The following is a 23,207-nucleotide window of genomic DNA, read 5'->3' as shown; positions in this document are numbered from 1 at the left end:
GCATCTCCTAGTGGGACGCGGGGACATCTCGGCAGTGGGCCCGTACTCACTCTGAACCCCACGTAGTGCAGCTGGTTGGGGGCGGGGGGGGGCTCTTGACAGCCTATGGCTGCGAGTGTGAATGTGGAAAGGAAATGGCCTTTTGCGCTTCATTGGCTGAGTGCGGCCATTTGGGGCAGTTGCAGGCATGTCAACAACCAGACGAGTCTAATTTGCTTAACAATAATGAAGATATTTCCAGGTCACTTTGCTTAGAGAGCAGAATCCATGATCCCTTAGCCCAGCAACCTCTAGGGGGTGGGGTCTGGGCCCCAGAGACGGTTAAAGGGCCAGCGCAGCAGGGCCACGAGGCATTTTCAGTTGCCTGCCCTCTCAAGTCGAGAGAAGCGGGCAGCAAGCATAGGTTCTTCACTACCCCCTTCCACACAAAGCAACGGGATGGGGCAGTGGGCGTGACCAGCTGCCCTTGCAAGACTCGGAAGGGGCTAGAGAGCTGAAAGAGGGAAGCTGAGCCACTGGCGGAATGGCAGGGAGGGTTGTCTGAAGTCCTGGGATCTTCCCATTTTGGGCCCAAGGACTGGAATTGCTGGGAGCTGGGGATCTTCACCCCCTCCCCCAGCTGAGACAAGGGCAGCATGAGATCGATGGCCTTTCCTAGCTGGGGGTGGATTGTAGTGTGCGTGGGTCAGCTTGCTGTGTGCCGCCCCTTTAAATGTAAGAAGTCGGCTTGCCTGTTGGCTGGGGTCGTACCTCGCTGCAAAATCCTGGGGTTTGAGAGCTGCCTGGGGTTGCCCGGGTCCGTCGGGAGCCCAGGGCAGAGGAGGGGAGGAGCTGCTTTCCTCACAGCCCTCCAACCCCATTGCTGATTCCACCTCTGCTGTGCCCCCTCCCATCCCAGAGCAGTTCTTCGCCCCACAGGCCCACGTACATCTTGGCTCTGGGGCTGGGGAGCTGGCTTCCCTATCCCTGGAGCTGGGAGGCAGGACAAGCAGTCCCCCTTTTGTCCAGCCCCCCAGCACCTTTGTACTTAGCCGCTGTGCCTCAGTTCCCCCTCTGTCAAATGGGGTCCTAGAGAGGAGTGGGGCACCTCTGGGATAAAACCACGCATTGAAACATTAGGAAAATGATGCCCTATGACCAAGCTGGTCACAGGACACACACATACGTAATCTGAAATTGTTGGCCAGGGAACATGGAGGAGGCAGCTGCTGCAGCACTGATGAAGACCGTGTATGATAAGAAATGCTACACACATTTGCAATGTACTATTCCATTGCTAGGTATCTGTGCAGCAGAGTTCCAGACTCTGTGTGATCTCTGGTGAACAAAGGGGACAAAGCTGAAAGTCAAGCTGAACGGAAGCCAGTTTGTAGCTGAAGCTGATTTAACAGGAAGCATGTACTGAGAAAGACTGTGATGCCACAGATCACAGCACATCCCCTGTTCCTTGTCTTTAATTAATATACACAATTTCACTTGTTTCCTTTCCAAAGGAGCAGTAACAGCTTGCCCCCATCCGCTTTCCGATCGTAATATCTTTCTGCACTTCCGTTTCAGTCTTCCATCCCTTTTAAAAACTTCAGCAGTAAATTGCTTTTCGAGGAGACGTCTCTTGTGTCTGTGGCAGTTATATGCTTACTTTGTTGTTGGCAAGTCTGGGTTTGGTTTAATTCCCTATGAATTCTGATCACTCTTTATTTTCAATTTTTGTTTTATGTGTCAGAATTCAGGGGGGTGGGGAGGAGGCTCCAGACCTAGGAATGAAAAGAGAAGCGTTAATCATATGTAAATTGCACCCCTTGGTGGCACGAATATTTTAAGCAAAGGAGCTTTTTAAATAGTACTAAGGTAATAGGCCTATAGTAGGCAAGTTTGAACTGGATTTTTCTTTTTTAAGATGCACAAAGAATAATTGATAAGAGTTTTATTCCCCCGTGACCTGCCCTCTTTCATCCCATCTTGAATGGATGGAGCAAATGTCAGTAATGGCATCTTTAATAATAGCCTTCTGACAAAGAGGCGTCCGCTGAGACGATGACAGCAGCTTCTTTCCAGGGAGAGAGGCACATTTTGTTTTTAGGAATGAAAGAGGCAATAGGGGTGGGTGGATGAGGTGTGTGTGTGTGTTGCAAAAGCACAAGGGGCCCCGTGAGCCAACAAGAGGTAAATAGCTGGGGCCCAAACCTATTTGGAGACCCTGGGCTCTGAGGTTCTGCTGGAGAAAACCAAACCCTAGATCTCGGTGTTCCCAAGCATGGGAAGATTTTTGGCTCCAGATCTCGAATTTCCTGACCAGGAATGGAACATTGCAGCTCAGGGCCACCCCTCTGATCTTCACCATCGGCTGCTGGCCACCCCAAAGGGGTTGGAGCTCGATGTGCGGCTCTCCATGGCAGCTTTAGGCCCACCACAGAGACCCGTGGAGGGTACTTCTACACCGCAGATTAAGGTGTGATTGCAGTGTGGGAAGATATACCCGTTTCAGCTGGCGCAGGTAGTGAAGACATGACGGTGCAGAATCCAGCTTAGGCTGCCTGCCCCAAGTGGCCCCAAGTGCTGGGGACACTTAGTACCTAGTTTTGTTGCCAACTCCGACCAAGTTTTCACTGCTATCCTTACCTGCAGCGACTAGATGCAAGCAAGCCCAGGTCTGCCTACCCACGCGGCAGTCACACCTTAATTTGCAGTTACGACCTACTCAGAGTGGTCTAAATTGGTTTAGATGAAGCCAGAGGGGCAACGTCAGCTTGCACCAGAGAACTTGGCCCTCTGGTTGCAAATGGCTCCTGATGAGGATGGAGATTTGAGGAAGTCACGTGCTCAGCTGTGAACATTGAAAAGAATGCTGCTCATGTGTCTTTGATCCACCTCCCCCCGCCATTGTCGTTGTTCAGTCGCTAAGGCTAATATCCAACTGCAGTTATGGCCACGCGGACTTGAACAGAGAAAAGGAGTTCTAAGAAACGAGGCAACGTTAGTAAGTGGGGTGATTTATTTGGTTGGGACTCTATGGCTAGAGAAAATTGATTTGCACATGAGGAGGGGATCTGGAATGTAGTTCTGCCGTCAATTTGAGTGCTAGGGATTGGGGGGCGGAGGGGGTTACACAGATAACTTCCATCCCGGCCATAACTCCTGGCCATATCGGGGTGCAGATGGGGAATAGACTTTTACTTAGGATAATTCACAAATGAACAGAAAGCAGCCGTCTAACTCTGCCTCTGGTTTTATCAGCATGGTTTGCTTAGCTCAAACCTTTCCTTCTCAGGCCCTGGGCCTTAAGAACCATGAGCTGCTTGCAGGTGTGGGGTCATGAGCCGGCATCCATTTCTCATCTCAGGTTTTCAGTTGGAAGGGGTTTGCCTGGTCACTTTCCAGCCACGGAGCCTGCCCTGGGGAAGCACCCCAGCACCCTTGTGTCAGTTCAAGTTACATCTCCTTTGAGGTGCCATGGAAACCAGAATAAATTATACAAGTTTAGGGTAGCGGCCGTTGGCAAGCAGCCAGGGGTCACTGTGTGAAATAAGCGGTGGCAAATGGCAAAAGAAGTATGAGTTGAAAACATTAATGCAGATATTCTAGGCATGCTTGTAAATATCCAGCCTTGGGGGTAGGTGGATGCGGATCTATTGCTCTCTATCTGCCCAGCTATCTGGTTGGATGTCGTAATTCTAGGCATTTATGTTTTGTGAACATCGCCATGGTATCTGGGAACCTGCACTGTCACCGGGTCTGAATCGGCCCCATTCTCATTCAGCTTCCCTCCAAGAGTGTGACATTTCCTAAGACTAAAAAACCCCCCTGCTTATACCTTTTCCATGGCAACCCATATCACAAACAATGGAGCCCACCGGCTTTTAAGAGGTGGAAGCAGAAAACCGTGTGTGTGAGAGAGAGAGAGAGAGATTGCATGCACCTGACTTGACACGAAAAGGATTAATAAGCATTGGGAAATGAAAATTACCTTTCAAAGAGAATCTTCAGTTTCCAGATAGGCTCCTTTTTCACTAGCATGCTGGATATGTTGGATAATCCCTAGCAGTCTTGAATCTAATTCCTGACTTAACTAGCAGAAATAATTGGTGGTCACATTTTATAGGCAATACAGCCCATACGTGACTTAAATATCAAGTATCTTAAAAAATGGATGGAAAGAATGAATGATATTGGAAGAGCAGCCCGATTGTGTGCTAACAATCCATGCTGAATACTAAAAAAGGAGGCATAAGCCCCTAGAAGGCACCTTAGTATGGAGTCCTCTGACCTTTCTTCCTCACCCGAAGATTTGCCCAGAAGCCTGCAAGTCGTGAGTTGCTATCACTCCACATGCCATCCGATTATTAAAAGACAACCTGGTTCTGAAGTTGCATCTGCCCAGCACATGGAAAAGCCCAGTCTGTCCCCAGCACCCAGGATCTGCTTCCCTGTAGTTAAGTTTTCCCCTCTTTAAGAAGCCCCTGCCTCAGCCCCCCCCCCCCCCCCGTCTTCCTTTGTAAATCCCCAAAGATAGTGGAGGGAAAGAGAAGTGAAACTGAAAAACTGGTCCTGTTCATTGGTCTCTAAGGCCCCAGAATCTGTACCTCTGTGCATCCCTGCTTCTCCAGCTTGCTCCGAATCCCTTGTGAAAAGGTATTTCCATGCCTGTGCTTCTGAAGTTCTTTGTCTCTCTCTCTTATTGGCTTTCTGACAGGGTGGTTCCTTCAGCAGGTGATCGCTTTGCACCCCTGACTCCAGGAGTTTATGCTGTGTTCATGGTCCTGCCTTATTTATCCCTGCAAAGCAGCTTGGCGGACGCTTTGTATGTACGACATTCTCCAGAGTGAAACCACTCGTGGTCACCTGTATTTGTGGCCATCCTGTGCCTCAACCCAGCTGCAGCCACACCAGGGAACATCCCCAGTATCATGAGCTTTCCCCTCTCGATGTGAACTCTCTGTGTATTACACAGCCAGCTGAGAAGATCTAGCCACATGCACGAACCATTTGGCTGCTTCATGCTGTAATGTAACTGGAAGGGAAGCTGTTCCTCCTGCAGCCAAAGGCTGAGCTCCAGTGCTGAAGGCCTTCTGGGGCAGCCAGCCCTATGTTACACGGTCGCCTAGTATCCTGGGTGGAGAGGGGGGAGGAAGGAAGTTCCAGTGGTAGCTGTTAGTGAGTTTCTTCACTTCTGGGAAGTGGCAGAGCAGAGAAACATGCCCATTCTCATCCTTGGGTGAAATTAGATGGTCTTGGTCAATATTCTAGTGAACGGGGTCCCCATCACCACCATAGCTGGCACTAACTGACCCCTTTCGTGGCAGACTCGAGGGCTGAATGAAGCATGGAGACAGGCCTAGTGACTGGAGCTCTAGACAGGGACACTGGAGAGTTGGGGGTCTATTCCTGGCTCTGCCACTGACCTCGGGCAAGTCACGTTCCTGCTCCTTGCCTCAGTTTTCCTATCTATAAGATGGGGGAAATGATACTGGCCTCCTTTGTAAAGTGCTTTGAGATCGACAAAGGCAAGGCACTATGTAAGGGCGAGGTGAGGCTCTTATTTTGGAGATGAGAATGGTTTTGCATCAGAAGGCTGAAGTGCATTGCGAAGACCGTTTGGTGACGCGTGTCCTGCCACCGCCCCGTACTGCACCTGTGCTCTGGGCGAAGAGAGGACGGTTGTTTGCAGGGCTGAGAATCCAGCACATTTCGCCAGCCCTCACTTCACTCTTGCTGAAAGTCATTGCTTCATTGTATTTCACCACTGCCTCATTAGAGGGCTTGATATTGTTAAACCCTGGATTTTTAAGCACACTCGTAATTGGAGCTTATCCATGCTTGCCTGCATTCAGTACAAGGCTAAGTAAATAACTTAGGGCTCAAGGCAGCAGAAGCCACACTGTGGGGCCTGGACTAGCTGTAACCCTTGGCAGCTCATTTCTTAGAGAGCCTAATTCCGATGCACTGGTTCTTCGCTCCCTCCCTCCCCCCTCAGTTATCTGATTCTAAGTTCCAGCCCTGGCCTCCCTTAATCTCTCTGCCCCAGGTGCTTGCAATTTCCGCTAGGTACTTCCAGTGGGAGAATCCCTGATCCCACAGGGGTTATGCTGTTTGTGAGGGACCATTTAAAAACAGGGGATATGTTTCCCCCACACATACTCATCCCTTTGAGGTTCAGCTACTGACCAGGGAGAAAATCGTTGGCAACTTTATGGTGAAACCGAGGCAGGGCCAGCTGGGTAAAGGCTGAACATAAGATAGCCCATAGGCGAAAAAAGTGAGGAAGAGACCAGATGAAAAGAAGAGATGTGAGAAGACCAGTTGCTATGAAAAGCAGTTTGGATCGCAGAGCTCTTTTCAAGAGGTGACACAAGGAAATTGCTTTAGGAATAGTTGTAATCACAGAAAATCAAGAATTGTTCTGTGGTGGCCTTATTATCTTCAATCCCCGGGGAATGGGGCAACACTTCCGAGTGTTGTACAAGCACCTAGGAAGACACAGCCTCTGCCCCAAAGCGCTTAGGCATTAGCGACAGACAATGTGTGCGCAGCAGGAGGAGGGAATACAACACCAAGGTAGAGTAAGCAGGAAGATGGCCAGCACCCAATGGGTTAATTCCATATCTCTTTCCCCGTCCTCTGTTGCCAGCTTGTGATTTCTTTTTTATTATCAGGGATCTTGTGATATTTGGTGTATTTTTAATTGAGTCCACAGCGCCCAGAGTTAGGTGATTATTGGAGACTATCAGCTTTCATTTAAAGAAAAAAAAAGTCTCTGGCTGTCATTCTTCTGGAGAAAAGGTTGAAAACATGACCCCCTAAAGGTTCGATAATCAGAGGGAAAATAACTGGAATCTCAGATGCATTATTTTAAAAACCACTTGTGATTTTTAAGCCGGTCTCCTGATTGTGGGGCCATGTCTTGTGGTTTTGGAGTGCTTGGGCCTGGCAAAGGTGGGCTTGTTTCCCAAATGTTAGTTTGGGGGGGTCGGTGTTTGTGAGAGAGAGGGGGGGAAAGGTGCTTGGAGTGAGAGGGAAGTGGGGAAAGGGAAACTGAAGCGAAGTCTTCACTGCAGAGTTACCACGTTCGTAGATAACGCGGGTTCAGTCCTCTCGGGTTAGCCTAGCTCACGTGAGCTGTGCAGAGGGACTGGATTATACTACGCAGTGGTCATGTTAGCAGCTGACTCAAGCTGTAGCCTGTGCCCCTGACGGGCCAGCCGACTTGAGGTAAAAGCATCACCGCACTTGAGTGAAGGGGGTTTGTGTGTGGACGGGACTCCAAGTTGGGGGCAAGGCTGGAGGTATGACTCAAGTTAACTCAGCAGTGTAGACGAACCCTGAAGGGGAGGAGACTGTGAACTCTTCTGGCTGTCTCTCACTATATGTCTGTGCAGCACCCAGCTGTCTCTCGGCCCTACAGTAATATAAGTAAATAATCTGACGAGGAGAGGGGTGAGAGCCAGGCTGAGACGCGTGGTGGGCTGAGGGGCGGCTGCTTTTCGGGTGCTCCAGCCTGTTTGGCGTGGGGGAGAACAGGCTGTTTAGTCTTTCTCCCACTCAGTGAAGCAAGCTTCTGTAGCTATGCTCAGCCTCTAACCCGGCTGCCTCACTGCGTCCCTCTTGTTCTTAGTAGCCAGCCTCGGAGTCCCTCTCATGAGCTGTTGGGTGAAAAGAAGCCTTCAGGTTGCTTACTCCCCTGTGTAATAAAAACACGTGAGATCCCAATGGGGTGGGCACATGGTGCTACAAACTACACACATTGCACTGGAAAACAGGCTGGGGATTGCGCGCTAAGGGCCAGGTCTTGTCCCTGCTAAGTGATCGCATGGCATGTCCCGAGTGATCAGTCAAGGGTGTGTCCAATGGGTGGCATGAGGGAAGGAGAAAGGGCACAGGACGAGCTCTCTTCCCCCTCGGCAGAGACGACTTAGTTCAGTGGTGTCTCCCCAGGGCTGTCTGTGGAGCATAGCTCTGAGGGAGATTTCTACAGTACACCTGGGGGTCCTGGTCTGATGTAGGGCGGATGTGAAGTGCCCCAGCTGGCGATATCGCTACTAGATAAAGTGCTGGCCCTCTGTTTTGTGATGTTCTCAGCTGGGGGTTCTGGTTCTGATCTCCGTCCACCTCTGGGCGCAGAGTGGGGGGTTCTGGGCTGGGCTGGCTCCTCCAGTTATTGGCATGCATGCAGTAGCTCGTTCCTCCTGCGTGTGATGTACGGAGGGATAGGAAATGCAAAACTCCAACGTTGTGTCTGCAGAGCTGGCAGCTCCCGTCTGCTGGACCTACCCTCATTCGCTGGCACATATTGCATGGGAGGGTGACAAGGGGCATCTGAGGCTGTTGGGACAGTTTTCAGGGTGGGGCGACAGGAGGAAAACGAGTCACGAGTGTGATTTGGGGTAGGGTTCAAACACCATAGTGACGGTGTGTCTGGGCAAGGAGAGAGAGGGCCTGTCCTGGTCCGCAAAGGAGTGGGGTCGCTGAAGTTCTGTGCTGGGAGTGGGAGGAGCTGTGGGGAGAGCTGCTCCCCCAGAGGTTGATCTAAACCTGATGTAGCGAGTGGGTTCCAATGGAGCCTACAAGGGTGTGTATAAAACTTACTTGATTTGTGCAGTGACTGGAGTGTGAGGGAGCCCGGGCTGCTCCCCCGACACCTCCCCCATGTGCGCACGCAAGTGGCATGTTGCCCCAGACGCTTCACCCCGCTGCTCTGGCGTTGGCAGCCAAAATTGGGTCTGTTCGGGCCACAGCGGGCTTTGCAGGATTTGCTAGAAGCCCAGGCCCTTGTGCTGACAGGAGGCAGGGAGTCCTGGGAGTTTGCAATGGGAACCCAGAGCCTCAGATAGTGGGAGAAGTGGGTCACTTGGACCCTCAAACAGTAGAAGCAAATGTGCCATCAGGACGGGCATTGAATGCCACCAAGCGACATTTCATCAGGTTGCTGTATGGGTGTAAGGGTCGTCAGACAGCATTGGTCCAATTAGTCCAGCAGGCAGCCATTGGCAGTGGCCAGTTCCTGTTGCTTCAGAATGCGATGGAAATAATGTATCTGGCCAGATATGCAGTGCTGGGGAAAAATACCCTCCCAACCCTGGTTGAATGGCTGTTCTTTGTGTCTATTCATGTGGATACCAGTCACGGGGCCAGATTCCCACAGGTGCTGATCGGCACCTATTGAGGTTTACAGAACCATCTAAGCAGGTTAGGTGCTTAATTCCTATTGATTTTGACATGAGTTAGGTACCTAACCTGCTTTAGATGGTATTATAGACACCTATCTGCATCTGGTAGGCCACTAAACGCCTTTGGAAATTTGGCCCCCAGTCACACTGATGAAATTGCTGATGCCTTTTCATCTGGGGCAATTGCTTTTGTAAGACTGTTCTCAGGAAAATAATCCTGCGAATTTTCATTTGATTGCACATTAGAGGAAGGTTTGTGTGGCCATCCTGAAATCTCCGAGTTCCTGTTTATCACAGTTGCCCATCGGATCAGGATTTGGAAACAGCATGGTGACTCAGGTGGCCTGCGTTGCAGTCCTCGATGAGACTGGGGCCAGGGGCTTTCAACAAGACCTCTGGGAGTTAGGCACCCATTTCCATTGAATTTCAGTGGGAATTGTATGCCCTGCTCCTTAAAGCCCCTTTGAAAACCACAGCCTGAGTGCCTAAGTAATCCTTGTCTAATAACAGCTCCTCTAATGACTCTGCGGCACTGGGGTATGTCATGGTAGAGTGACACAATAAAATATAGACTCTTGGGGAAATGTTCCTGGTTAATGGAATGTCAAAAAAATAGAAGCATATTTACAGCTGGATTTTTGTAGCCTCAGGGCCTGATTCTCTCTTGATGGTATAAATCAGGAATAACAGGCACAGGAATAACTTCGAATAACACTGAGGTCGGTGGAGTTATGCTCCTGTGAAAGGAGACGGAGACCCATGGTCTCCTGTTAGGTGTGGAGCTTGAGAAGAAGATATGAGTATTAAGCAATTTCCATTGACCCAGGCTCAAAAGTTAAAGGGATAAATGCAGTGAGGAGATGAGAATTTCATTTCAGTCCAACAAGGAGATAGATAGCTACGACATCCCAGGATCTGCTGCTCTCCACCAGCTCTGATCGTGTGTCCTTGCCAGATTGCTCTGCCGTAATCCCAAGGATGATCTTATCAGATGTCACTTAACCTTTGAAATATCCTGTTGATATAACAGTTGTTGAGCTTTACTCCCTCCTTCTCTCTTGCATGCCTTTTAGTGCTTGTCTCTGATGCCATTGCCAATTTCACAGAGAGAAAGAACAAAGGGAAACCGACTTTTTTTAACATGCATTGAGGCAAATTCTGCACTGTTTTATGTCTGAAGCTGGTAGAGTTGTATGGGGAGGAAATCAGCACCAAGTTCAGCCCATGGTGTTTTTTACATTTACTCCTTGCTCATAGGAATTGCCAGGCCAGATCAAACCCAGTGTCCCATCTCTGACAGTGGCCAGTGTCAGCAGCTGCAGAGGAAGGTGTAAAAACCCCATGTTAGAAATTGTCTCAAGCCCAGAAGCACGAGGTTAATATCCCTTCCAAAATTTTTGTTGCCATGGATTCTGATAACTCTGTATATTCTTGATATCCAGACAAAAATCCCTTGTTACGTTCTCTGCAGCTGTGTCCATGTGTGTATTTATAACTACACAGCTGTCAGATTCATGGTTCCCTTGGTTTAGCTAGAGCCCTCTGATCCCTAATCATGTAGCAAAATCCACACTGGAAACTGGATCTTTTCAGTAGAGTGTAAAATAATCCAGTCTTTTTCCATTGCCAGATTGGCTTTATTTTAAGTGTTTGGAGGCTGAGGGTCGGCTCCCTAAATCTCTCTGATAATACAGCATTACCAACCTCAAGGATTCAGAAATCACAAGTGATTTAAATAATCATGCGGTTGCAGAAAACTGAGGTTCTTTTTCATTGTTTCAGTTTTCTGAGCCTTTAGGGGTCATCTTTTCAAGCTCTTCTCAACAGCCAGGTGGGCTAGAAACATCCTTTATTCTTTTGTAGATGAAAGGTGAGATTCCTCACAAAATTCCCTGACTTCAGAAGCTGTGGCTTTAAGGAAAACATTAGGTATAACAGAACGCATGAAGAATGCGGTTTTGGGAGTCCTGGAACTATTCACGAATTTGGATCGAATCTGGTGAATCATTTCAGCCAAAATAAAGAAGAAAAACCTGAAAACAAACATTTCAAAAGGGTTGAAATGGTTGGTTTAGAGTCAGACTTTTGTTTCGAATGACATTTTCAGAACAAAATGTTGGCTTGAAATGACATTGTTAGAACAAAATGTCGATTTGAATATGTATTGAAAATGTGATGTTCGACCCCAATGAAGATTTCTATTTATTTATTTATTTAAATTTCTGTTCAAAAGAAAAGAGATTTTTCTGGTTTGGCTGAAAATCAGTGATTCGCTCAGCTCTGGTGGCCAGCAGCAGCTGCTCCAGAGGAAGGAGTAAGAGCCACACAGTAGGCACATGTGGGGCAATCGGCTCATAATGAAATATGCTTCCTAGCCCCCATTGGGTAGGCGTTAGTTTATGCCTTGAAGCATGAGGGTTTATATCCATTTCAAAACGCTTGTTATGAAAAAAACAGCATTATTATAAGTCTGAATTTTCTTGTTATTTACATAAACTTCGAGACCTTTTTTGGATCCTGTTAAACTCTTAAGCTACGTCTACACTGCAATAAAAAAAAAAACACAGTACCGAGTCTCAGAGCCCAGGTCAATTGACTGGGACTCGCAGAACTCGGGCTGCAGGGCTAAAATTAGTAGTGTCAATGCTCGGGCTGGAGCCCAATCCCTGGGACCCGCCCCCCACGCAGGGTTTCCGAGCCCAGGCTCCTGCCCACGCCCGAATATCTGCATCGTAAGTTTGAGCCCTGTGAGCCTGAGTCAGCTGATCTGGGCCAACTGCGGCTGTGGGGTCTTTTATTGCCGCATAGACATATCCTTAGCATCAGTGATATTTTGTTAGCAAAGAGTTTGCGGCTGATCAGTGGTTTTCTTAAACTGGGGCTGGAACCATGGGACCCATTTTTAATAAGTCAGGGTGGGTCACTTATTCACCTAATACATGTACTTCCTTTCATCTTAGCTGTTCTGAGTGCCCATGAGCCCCACGCCATTTTTCCTAAGACCCCGCCCCCCTCCAAAGTTCCCCCAGGCTGGGAGGTGCTCAGATCTGGGTGGCTTGATCCAAGCCCATGTCTGATCAACATAGAGCAAGTGAGCTATGAATATCACACACTGGTGCATTGTATTAATTTTCGATGGCCTAGATGAGCCAAGGGTGTAAACATAGCCCAGTCACTGGCCAGCGTTAAATAAAGTCTGGGGTTGGGTATACAGAGACCTCAGCCAGCTGAGAACCATGGCAAAAACAACATTAAACATCCTTTTAGCCTTTTATTAAAGATACAGAAAAGAAGGGGAAACCAGTTAAAGCATTTGAAATGTAAAGTAGTGAGTCAGGCTTCCCTTTTAACAGCATTTCTTGTTCCCTTTCCCTGTAGCTAGAGAGAGTTTGAAAAGGAACCCCCACCCCCTTTTTGACACTCTCTTAGATGGTATCAAAGATGGTAACAACTGTCCTTTTGGGGAAAGAGAAATTGCTTGAGATGGGCTGGAGCTGCTGTTAAAGTCAGTTTTCGAAGGAAAACAGTGTCTGGATGGTAAGGGCGGTCATCCCAGGTGGTGGTTGGAATTCAGCTGGAGCTGGTAGGGGGAAGCAGTGTCTGGCTCCCTCTCTCTGGAGTACACCTCTCAGGATCAGGGTGAAGAAGGTCCGAGGTGCCAAGAAACGATGGGGGTGGAGCCATGATGCTGCAGTAGTCTCTTGTCTTTTCTTCCAAAGAGTTCTTCCCCCCCCCCCCCCCCCCGAAAAGTCTCTTTCCCACAAAGGGAATGGTGGGTGGAAAGCCCATCCCCCCATAATTTTGTCCACCAATTAGGCCTAATATCCAACCCACCAGTTTTGGGTTCATTATCTTCCGCTCCATGTCATCTGTTTTTAAGAAGCATCGTTTCAACAGTCCTTGGATTATACTGATGTGGCCTTTTTGGTTTCGACTAAAATAGTTTCTGTCTCTGTTCTCTTGCATCTGTTTAGACCATGCTTTATTATATGTTACCGTGACAAATTTTTACAGCTGAACTCACAATTAGGCTGGATTGGTAGGCCCAGTTATCACAACAGACCCTTCTTGGAGCCCCCATTACAGGAAAGGGCACCAATGCCCAGCCAGCTAATGACCGGATGTTTCTGTAGAAGAGGATGGAAGAACAAAAGCAAGATTTCAATGGTGCTTACAAATAACTTCAGACAAAACCATTAACTTTTCACACCAGCTTAGGATCGTCAAAGGGCATGAGATAAAAGCCTGTGAGCAGAGTGTGTGGAGTTCTTTGTAATTAAGGGCATGTTTGAATCTGTGTGGTTATAATCGGTGGTGCTTTTTCATGGAGTTAAATCTTTTGATATTAAATGTTCTCTGTTAACTAGCACGCAAGACATGTCAGCTGTGAGAAGCATCAGCTTGAGTGATTCAGGCTCTGAATAGGACAGCTGGTTCTTTGGTGATTAGGGTGACCTCTGAGCATTTACTGTTGACCCTCAAAACATCTCACTCCCCCCTCAGATATGTTTCCTCCAGATCTTGCAGTGTTGGTGGAGAAGAGACCATCCTTGGTTGTAAAAAATGTAAAAAGGGTGCTGTATCAAGGCTGCTGGACACAGTCAGATCTTTTGGTTCTCTCTGGCTCTCATACTTCCAAGGGGACTAACACAACCAAGGCTGACTTTTGTCACCAGCGGGGCCTCCCGAAGTCCAGGCCTGGAGTAAGTCCTGGTGGAAGGGACTGCTGACTGCACTCTAGGACCTGCATGTCCTTTTGTTGCATACAGATCCGTGCAGGCCATCCAATAGGTGTTATGGAGTTGTGACCCCTGAAAAATACTTCAAAAACGGTGGCACTTCTCTTTGACCAGCCCTCTGTAGCATTGGATCAGAGTTCTGAGAGATTTTTCTCTCAGACTGTGACCTTGCACAGCTGCTGTGTTGCTGAGGAACAATGAAACTAGCATCCACAAGGGCGAGATTCACAAACACTGGGAGACGAAGCTTTCTGGGCACCTGGCCTGGATCTGCAGAGCTCACGTCTCCAAGAGCTTGGAATGAGCATGGACCTTACTGCTTTCCCAGCAAAGAGCTAAAGCTCACTGCTTCAATTCCGCTTTCCCGTGATAGGGGAGTGATGGTAGGGGAAGGCAAATAGGGAGAGACATGTTCCAAATCCAACTGAAGGTGACACAGAAGTTTTTTCACCCTACCTATAGTTGTGGGGGACGTCAGAGATTTTGCGTCTCCACCATGACAACTGCAAAGTTTTGACTAGTGGATCACCTCTTGGTGATGGACAGTATGACTGAATTCAAGCTTCCTCCTGTTGGAGAGTGGTGGGTATCTCTCACTCCATCTTCATGAATAGGACTGCTCAGATCCATGGCAGTACCAAGTTCCAGGGATACAGTATCAAAGAGGATCTGGGGATCTTTTGGCTAAGTCTGACTAGGTTTTGTTGATGGCGTTTTGGGATGTACCTGTCAGATGGACCTTTGTAAAAGCCATTGAGGAGAGCTTGGTTCTGATACTAATGAGGCTGTTTAATGCTTCTCTTTTTTAAGGCAGGGTGCCACTTATCCCATAAGCGGTTAGTCTTGACACGAATCAATATCCACCATATCTTGAACCTCCCTCTCTGGGGAAGGTTATTGAGAAGATCAATATTAGCAGGTCTACACTAGCATCCTCGAAATTCTCCCTGTTTCCTTTTTCCTTGTAAACCTAGTCTCACTCTAGCATGGAGACCGCACCGGACTTTTGGTTCCCCTGTCAGTGAACAAAGATCAGCCATCTATGTTCCCAGACTGTTCAGTAGTTCTAGATGTGCTTGACCATAAGGACATAAGTGGATGGGATTGCTTTGGAGTAGAATCTGCTCATCCCTCTCAGGGGTGCTGAGAGGCAATCACTGATCTCCTCTGAGGGCTCTCTTGTGGGGTTCCGTCACCCATCCTGTCTGATGGGTGCCAGGCTGCTGGGGAAGACTGATGGTTAGATATGTGGGCTGCAGCAGCATCCATTTGCTGATGATCCTCAGCTCCCTTTGTCATAGAACCTGGATTCTACACTCTACTTACTTTACCCAGAGCCCCTTGATGCAAGTTGGGTGAATTGAGCTTTATCCAGACAACAGAGGTGATGCTGGAAGGAAGGGGACAAATGTCTGGAGGTATTGAGAGGCTGGGACTGATCGCTCTGTAAAGAAGGGCATAGCAGGCCTTAGTCTTAGCAGATTGCAATCTTGAGGTCTTATTGGGTCCATTAGTGCTCTTGGTCTCCAAAGCTGGCTCATAATACTACTGCCATCTTCAGCTGATCCAGAAGCTGCTTGGCCCTTCCTCCCTGAATTGGACCATACCACAATTATCCACTTCCAGGCTGGCCTGCTGTAATGAGCCTTCTTGGGGCTACCTTTGAAAGCCTATTTCACCTAAAGGTCCAGTTCAGCAAGGTGCCAAGTCCCTTCAAATCCCATCAATTTCAGTAAGCGCCATGGGTGCTCAGCGCCTTGCAGGATCAAGTCCCTGGTGGAGAATGCAGCTGCCTGGTTATTAAATGAGCCAGGACAATGCAAGCATTCTGCACTGGCTTCCTAGTGACCTTCAGGGGCAATGGAAGTGGTCCTGTCTACACAGTGGCTCTGGTCCCTGATAGCTGCCAGACTCCTTTATACCCCACTGAGGCAGTAACGGACTACTAGAAAGCTCTTGCTATCTTCCCAGAAAGCTGAACCCCAGAAGGCAGGCCATAGGGCCTTCTCAGAGGGGAGCCCTTACTTGGAACTCTCCAAAGTAGAAGAAGCAGTGCAAGATACATCAGGAAGTGTCATTGCAGTTGACAAGGAATGGTAGCTGGAGTGAGGCTCAGCCTTGTTTTGTAGCTGTATCAGTTAAGCAGTTTGAAGCTTGTCTCTTTAATGTTCATAACCAAAAATGATTCGGTAGGGCAGTTTGTGCATGAGTAGATACATACATATGCGCAAAGCTAGCACCAGGAATTATACCAAGAAACACAGGTGCTACCAACCCTCACGCTTCAGGGCATAATCCAATCACCAGGTGGGGTCAGGAAAAAATTTCCCCTTCCTGGGAAAGCATTGCACAATTAAGCATATCATTGTGAGTTTGTGCCTTCCACCTAAACACATGGATTTGGGTGTTACTAATAAACTAGACTCTATGGGTCCCATTGGTCTGATCTAATCGTAGGTCTGTGTTAGTAAGCCTTTTCCAAGCTCAGGTGAACTGTGTTTTTTACTTATATGGCGTTTGTTTCTCATGAAGAGAGTGAGTGTGGTCTGAAATGCAGTCAAACCCTGGCACACGGGCTCAGTCATAGAATCATAGAATATCAGGGTTGGAAGGGACCCCAGAAGGTCATCTAGTCCAACCCCCTGCTTGAAGCAGGACCAATTCCCAGTTAAACCAGTCCTCTGTGTTTTACTGGCAATTTAGGGAGTACCAGAAGCAGCCGAATGATAACTGACTTGACTGGGATTTCCACATTTCTGCACCAAAGTTTTGCCTTAACTAGAAGTGACCTGGAGAGCAGGGCCTCTGTCTCAAGCTGTTACATCTCCACTGGCAGCGCTGGAGGTTGATGGGAGAGAAATCACAGCTCTTGCTCTGTCAGGTAATCTCTTCCGGCCTGCTTACCTCCGGTGTAGGAAGTGGGGAAGAGCTCAAATGCTTGTGCATCACTGAGTCATCTTGCACCCCTTGGAATGACGTTGTCATGGAAATGTCATAAGCAAATGCACATCCGCCTTGAGGGCGTCCGACCTCTTTGCAATTGCACAGCCATTTTCACCGGGGGGGTGCGTGTGTGTGTTTGTGTGTGTTTGTGCACACAATCTCACTCACCACAGAACTGCATGGAATCATTCCGGTGCTGGGTAGGACTCACCCTAGACCTGCATGGAATAGTTCTGGTGCTGAATATAGCGAGCAATGTCTGTAAGTCCAGAGGAGTCCTCACCAAGGACATGGGGCTAGGTTTATTTCCAATATAGCTGACTTCATGGTGTTTAAATGGAGGATGATGTTGGCCCAAGGAGTTGTCGCCTCGACAGTGCAGCTATAAAGCTCTCTCATCTTTAGAGCATAACACAATGAAGGGTGCCGTAAGCTGTGTGGCAGCTAAAAATCTTAGCTGAAAACCAAGGGAGATGTACCTGAGCTCTGCACTACTTTGCTCCCAGGGGAGAGGCAGGCTCTGTGCCGGAGTTTAGCTCTACAGCAGCCAGGGTTAAAACTGCAAGAGCAGGGGCTAGAAGAGTAAAACCCCTTCACACGCCCTTCTCCTGCCCGCACTTCCAAACTGGCTGCACCCCTGGAGTTTTGCACCTTCAGAACGAGCAGCTTTGGCCAGCTGCAGGTTTTGCACATGTAAAGCCAAGCTCTGGGGGTGCCCTTTGGATGGGCTCACTTGGAAATTTTGGCCCGAACAGTCGATAATCCGGTGATTTTAAAAGTTAAGATGGTTGGAAATGTTTGAAGCAGGTTAAAATTCAGGGGAGCCAAAGCATGGCTGGTGACCCCTTTAACTCTTAAAATGCTGGGCTCTGAGTCGAAGGGACAGGTGGTACTCGTTGAGGCAGTTTCATTAGCCAGTAGGATGAGTGTCTTGGCGGTGCATGGGAAGACCCATGACAGACATCGTTACACCTGCATCTGAGCAGGGATTGGGTGCATCCCTAGGCTGCTTAATAGTAGTGTATTTGGAGGCAAAACCCCCACTTGGGTTTGACTCAGTAACGTTGCAGGGAGCATTCTCGCTCCACAATTGTAGATGTTTCCCCAAATCTGACACACAGTCCATGTATTTCTTATCCCTTCCCCGTCTTCCCGGTGAGCTGCACTAGTTAATCTACAACCTTTCTATCAGTGGTCAGCAGGGACTGAACGGGAATTTAGATCTCACTTCCCTCTTCTGTTTTACTTCCTGCCAAATAAGCAGCACTCCTGTAGCCACAGCCCTGGGGACACACCTGTGTTGTTTTGAATAGAATTAGAACCGTTTTGTTCTTTTTCTTTTAGAAACAAGGTAATGACCCAGTGGGAGTGGGGAAAGTTGACCGTAAACAGTTGAGTTGGAACCATTGCTCGCTGCTGAAGCATCAGGACCTGGCTGTTACTGGGTGACGTTCACCCCCGGGCAGAGGGTTGGCACACAGCCCGTGGACTCCTGGTGGCATCCCAGAGTTTGGGCTCCTGCCCAAGCCTGCTCATTTACATTGCAATTTTACAGCCCCATAAGCCAGAGTCAGCTGACATGGGCCAGCTGCGTCTGTTTAATTGCAGTGTAGACATACACCTCAGGCCATTGTAAGCCCTTTATTGAGAGCTGAAGTGATATTTGGCCCATTTGTTGATACTTAGGCCGTTTGTTGGCTTTCTGCTCAGAGTGATTTTGCCCTTGGTGACTAGAATGGATGGAATTTACGTAGTCCAGTCAATAGCATAGAAGGCTGAGGGAGATGTGGACTGTCTAGCACAGTGAATCGGTAATGGGCTATGGAGAAGAGCAGTGTAAATTACCAGGTTTGGTTTGTCTGGGTTTTGGCTCACGTTGCTTCTCACACCCCTTGAGCAAACTTGAATCTTGGGCTCCCTGTGATGGAAGCAAAACTCATACTGAAATGGGGCAAGTTTTGTTAATAATAATCTCTAGCTCTTCTCATCAGTACAGCTCAAAGCGCTTTATACAGGAGGCCAGGATCACTGTCCCCATTTTACAAATGGGAAAACTGAGGCTTAGAGACTTGCCCAAGGTCACTCCTCAGGCCAGTGTCAGAGCTGGGACTAGAACTCAAGTATCCTGAGTCTCAGTCTAGTGCACTATCCACTTCGCCACACTGCCTCCCCAAAGCAGTTGAACACTGTGCATCGCATACTGGATCCCAGGGGCTCACAAGAGTTGGTTTCACCCAGGGGATCCCCTAATGGTTCTGCTACAGGTATCTAATATTTATCAAATGTCCACTTAACAAAGATTAAATGGCCACAGCTCTCACCTGTTTGTCTTAATGGGACAAACACAGGCAATAAGCAATACAAGAGGAAGAGAAGAGGGTGAGAGTGAGTAAAGATCACGAGAATTGTACTAAGTTTCATTGGAGACTCAGAACCAGTTGTGCCAAGGTGCATTTGGAATGCTTGGAAAACCAACCAGCTTCTAGGCAGGTGACACCTGGGAACTAGATAGTTCTTAGAAGACGGGAGATGGGTGCGGTAGAGGGTGCTAACCCATGGGTGGCTTCAGTCTCAGGGCTTTCCTCCGGGTGAGTCAGCCATTGCTAGTGGAGATGTGGGAAGGCTGGGAGCAAACGTCCAGAGGGTCAGTGAGGAAAACCATAAGGGAGGTGGCTGGGTGTGTGACCAGTGACCAGGAGGGATCTTGGCTTGAGCCTCTTCCTGATGGAAGGGTGGTTGCAGGAATGTAAGGCAACAAGGAGGAGACCAAGTCTCCTGGCGAATGATGAGGAGAGAGGTCTGAGGAGGTGAGTAAGGGGCCTACAGGGCTTCAGAGCAGCGGGTTGATGGAGGATGGATATAGCTGGATGGGATGGTGGACCATGAGGAGACACTGGCCCAAATTTTCTGAAATAGGAGCCCAAAGTTAGGTTGCAAAGTTCATGTTCAGGCACCTACGGGTGGGGTTTTCAACATGATGTAGGCGCGCAAGTCCCATTGAAAGTGAATCTCATTGAGAGTCAGTGGCGCTTATGCTCCTAAATCACTTAGGCTCTTGACTTGCCCATATCATATGGGAAAGGCATCTGCAATCTCTCAGCACTGCAATCGCCCAGACACATGGACTGGGGCTGTGTCCGTGTTAACTCTTTCCTCTCCCCCTCGAACAAGTCTTTGTGGGGGCGTGCACGGGGCTGGGAGAAGCCTGGAGTCGATAACCTACCGGCAGCGCCGCGGCTGATTTCACTCTCGGCTCTATCTCCCCAGCAATACTTCATCCTCCTGATCATCACGGACGGTGTCATCAGCGACATGGACGAGACGAGACACGCCGTGGTGCAGGCCTCCAAGCTGCCCATGTCCATCATCATCGTGGGGGTGGGCAACGCGGACTTTGCAGCCATGGAGTTCCTGGATGGGGATAACCGCGTGCTCCGGTCTTATACCGGCGAGGAAGCCATGCGGGACATTGTGCAGTTCGTGCCCTTCCGCGAGTTCCGCAGCGTAAGTGCAGGCGGCTTTGCTGTGCCCGCCAGACCCGGTCCATTTCCAGCAGGGTGTCAGTCAGCCACAGAGACCCGTCCCACGGGGGAAATGCCCCAGAACTGGCGTGCTCTGTTCATTTCCCTAGTTAAAGAAGAGGGGACAGGCTCATACGTTTCATGCTGTACAGAATTCTAGGTACGCACTCCCGGCTCAGAGTCAGAGTTCAAGCCCTCTTGCTAGACTGGGAGTCCTACCCAGTTCTCATGTGGTGCATTGCTGCAGAGGAGACGTGAACCCAGGGGACGTTACTGGCATTTTCCAGACTGCCAGCAAAACCAAAGCGCAGATAAGCGTGAGTCTGGGCAGCAAGGCTTGGCACTTGCATCTGTTTTGCAGGCCGGAGCAAAGAGAGCATAAGTGATGCTGCCCAAGCTCACGAAGCAGGTTGGTGGCAGCGGTGGGGTTATAACCTGGAATCCCTGACTCTCAGTCCTGGGCCATAACCACTGGGCAATTCTGCCTCCTCTGCATAGAAGCTTTTCAGACTCCATCGGGGCTAAGGTGAAGTTCCTGCTATGCAGCGAGCAATCCCATGCAATAGCGCTGGGAGGATAGTCCCGGTGTCCGGGCCATCATCCCGTCTCCCTGCAGAGCAGCTGCTGTTGCCCAAGGCTGTGTGAGAGCGATTAGCGAGTGCGTAATGCATGCTGCACAGTCGCTGCAGGGTAACTGCCTGACTCAACGCTCTAAGTGCTTTGGGATGCCGGGAGAAAGAGAGGCAGGGTACCAAGGCACATTCTCTAGTATCAGCCCTGCTGGCTTCCATTGTAGTGGTGAGTGGGCGTGATCTAAAGCCACCGTGGCAACTGTTACCTTCTCTACCAGCACCTGGGCTTGCATGAAAACCTGGTAACCGTAGGTGGGCCTACACCCACCCTGGTAATTGTACATGGGCCTTAATACCAGTCCAGTGACCCGCCGGGGCAGCTGCTGGGCACAAGTGACGACAATAAATCATTTGGCCTGTTTGTTCTTTTTTTATACAGGCACCTAAAGAAACTTTGGCCAAAGCGGTGTTGGCAGAACTCCCCCAGCAAGTCGTTCAGTATTTCAAGCATCAAAATCTGCCTCCCCTCAGCTCGGAGCCAGTGTAGGGCTGAGAGCATCGGTGTTGTCTGCATGCTGCCGATTTCCGGAGGGTGCATGTCTCACATGCTTTTAAACCTTTGTACTCTTTTAATTTAATTCGTTTATTTTATTAAAAGCTCTCCAACCCGGAGAAGCCGCTAGATTGGCGTTGTACGTTCCTGGGCCAGGGTAACGGTCGCGGGCTGAACGGAGACCTCTCCTGCCTCCCTCCCGTCACTTTTAAGTATTGAAGGCACTTTGTATAATTTTAGTGGAATGGGATTAAAATTTTTACAGATCAGAACTTGCTTTTTTCCAAACGACAAAATGTTTAATATATTATCACCCACTCCTGTGTATAGATCACGTATCTGTGTTGTACCCATAACCCTCTCATGCTCTATGGTCATTTTTATACTGTGTACATGTTATATTTGTTATACTCAGGTTAATAAAGAAACTCAGATATTTAAAAGCCAGGCCTGGGTCTGTTGTTTGGGTCCAGTGCAGAACGGCCTCTTAGCGCCCTGTACAGCATTTAATGCTGGCTGCCTTGCTCTGTCGGGGTAATCGTGCGAATATCTTACTCCTCCTTTGGCAAGAACGTTCCCTGGTTGGGTCTCACCTTTGCTTCTATCTTAAATGGTTGACTGGGGCCCTGATTCAGCAAAGCATTGAAGCAAGCGCTTAAGTCCCTTTGACTTCAGTGGCTCTGAAGCATGTGATTAAAGCGAAGCACAAGTGTGGAAGTGTTTTGCAGAATTCAGATGGACTTAAGCAGATGCTTAATTTTAATTACGTGATTAACTTCGTGACTGGGTCTTCTGTCTGACCGAGATTGATGTTTAAGGGGGCCCCATCTTTTGTTTGTGCAGCACCTAGCACAATGGAGTCCCTGACTAGAACAATAATAGTGATAGTGTTGGAGCATCTTGTACACATTTCATGTATTAACCCTCACAACACCCCTGCAAGGTAAGACAGCAGTGTAAAGAGGGGAAACTGAGGCACATCAAGGCGAAGTGATTTGCCCCATGGTCACCCAGGGAGTCTGTGGAAGAGCCAGGAAGTTGCCCCTAGATCTTTTGAGTGTCAATCCAGTGCCTTAGCCAGATGGCCGTCCTACCTATGTCTAGCATGTAGACATTGAAGTAGAGGAAGAAAGAGGAGCCTAAATACTCTAAACAAAAGTGACCTCCGCTCTTGCCTTCTAAGGGTGCAGCCGTTAGCCTTGCATTATTTTTCTCTTCAGGTCTTTTGCCCCTGAGCGCAGGATGTGCGTGGCTGTGGAATGGCTTCCGGCCAGACCCAAGGATGTGTCCGACCGCTTTCAGAGCGCAGTGCAAAACCCGTCGGTTATGCAGGTCCCCCCTGAGTGACTCCAGCAGCAGAACGCCCCCTCCTCCCCTTTTCTCATGGAGCAATGCAGAATTCCTCGCCGGCAGTACCAGCAGCTGAAACCCACAATGGCTGTGCAAGGTGGCCTTTATGTAATGCCCCAGTCTCCCTGCCATGGGTATGGCAGCGACACACAGATCTGTCCTGCCAGGTGTGCGTCTTGCACTTGGTCTAGCTAGAAGTCCGACCTGGGGAAAGGGTGAGTCACTGCACGTCTCCTCGCTCCGCGGCACACTGCTGTTTCGACAGGGACGTCTCTCCTGACTCGCGTGGCTCTGGTTCTCGTTGTGCTGTAAAACCTTGATTCCATGCAGTAACCTCGGAGCCTGTCGTTAGAGTAACTGGAGAGGCC

At 49.0% G+C, this 23,207-nt stretch overlaps 1 protein-coding gene across 2 annotated transcripts in view; it reads left to right on the top strand.

Annotated features, from left to right (window-relative positions):
• The window catches only part of CPNE2 (copine 2), a 151,463-nt gene extending 129,527 nt beyond the window's left edge, over positions 1–21,936 (top strand). For both annotated transcript variants that reach the window (XM_084644288.1, XM_084644289.1), the window contains exons 15-16: positions 20,111–20,347; positions 21,376–21,936. In XM_084644288.1, the coding sequence (XP_084500414.1) occupies positions 20,111–20,347; positions 21,376–21,483 (345 nt within the window). In that variant the 3' untranslated portion in view covers positions 21,484–21,936. The remainder of the gene's footprint in view (positions 1–20,110; positions 20,348–21,375) is intronic.
• Positions 21,937–23,207: the final 1,271 nt, after the last annotated feature.

Source organism: Lepidochelys olivacea, assembly GCF_965140295.1.
Source record: "Lepidochelys olivacea isolate rLepOli2 genome assembly, chromosome: 12".
Taxonomy (NCBI): Eukaryota; Metazoa; Chordata; order Testudines; family Cheloniidae; genus Lepidochelys; species Lepidochelys olivacea.
The sequence above is the reverse complement of the archived record's forward strand: the minus strand, read 5'-3'. Positions and strand labels throughout refer to the sequence as shown.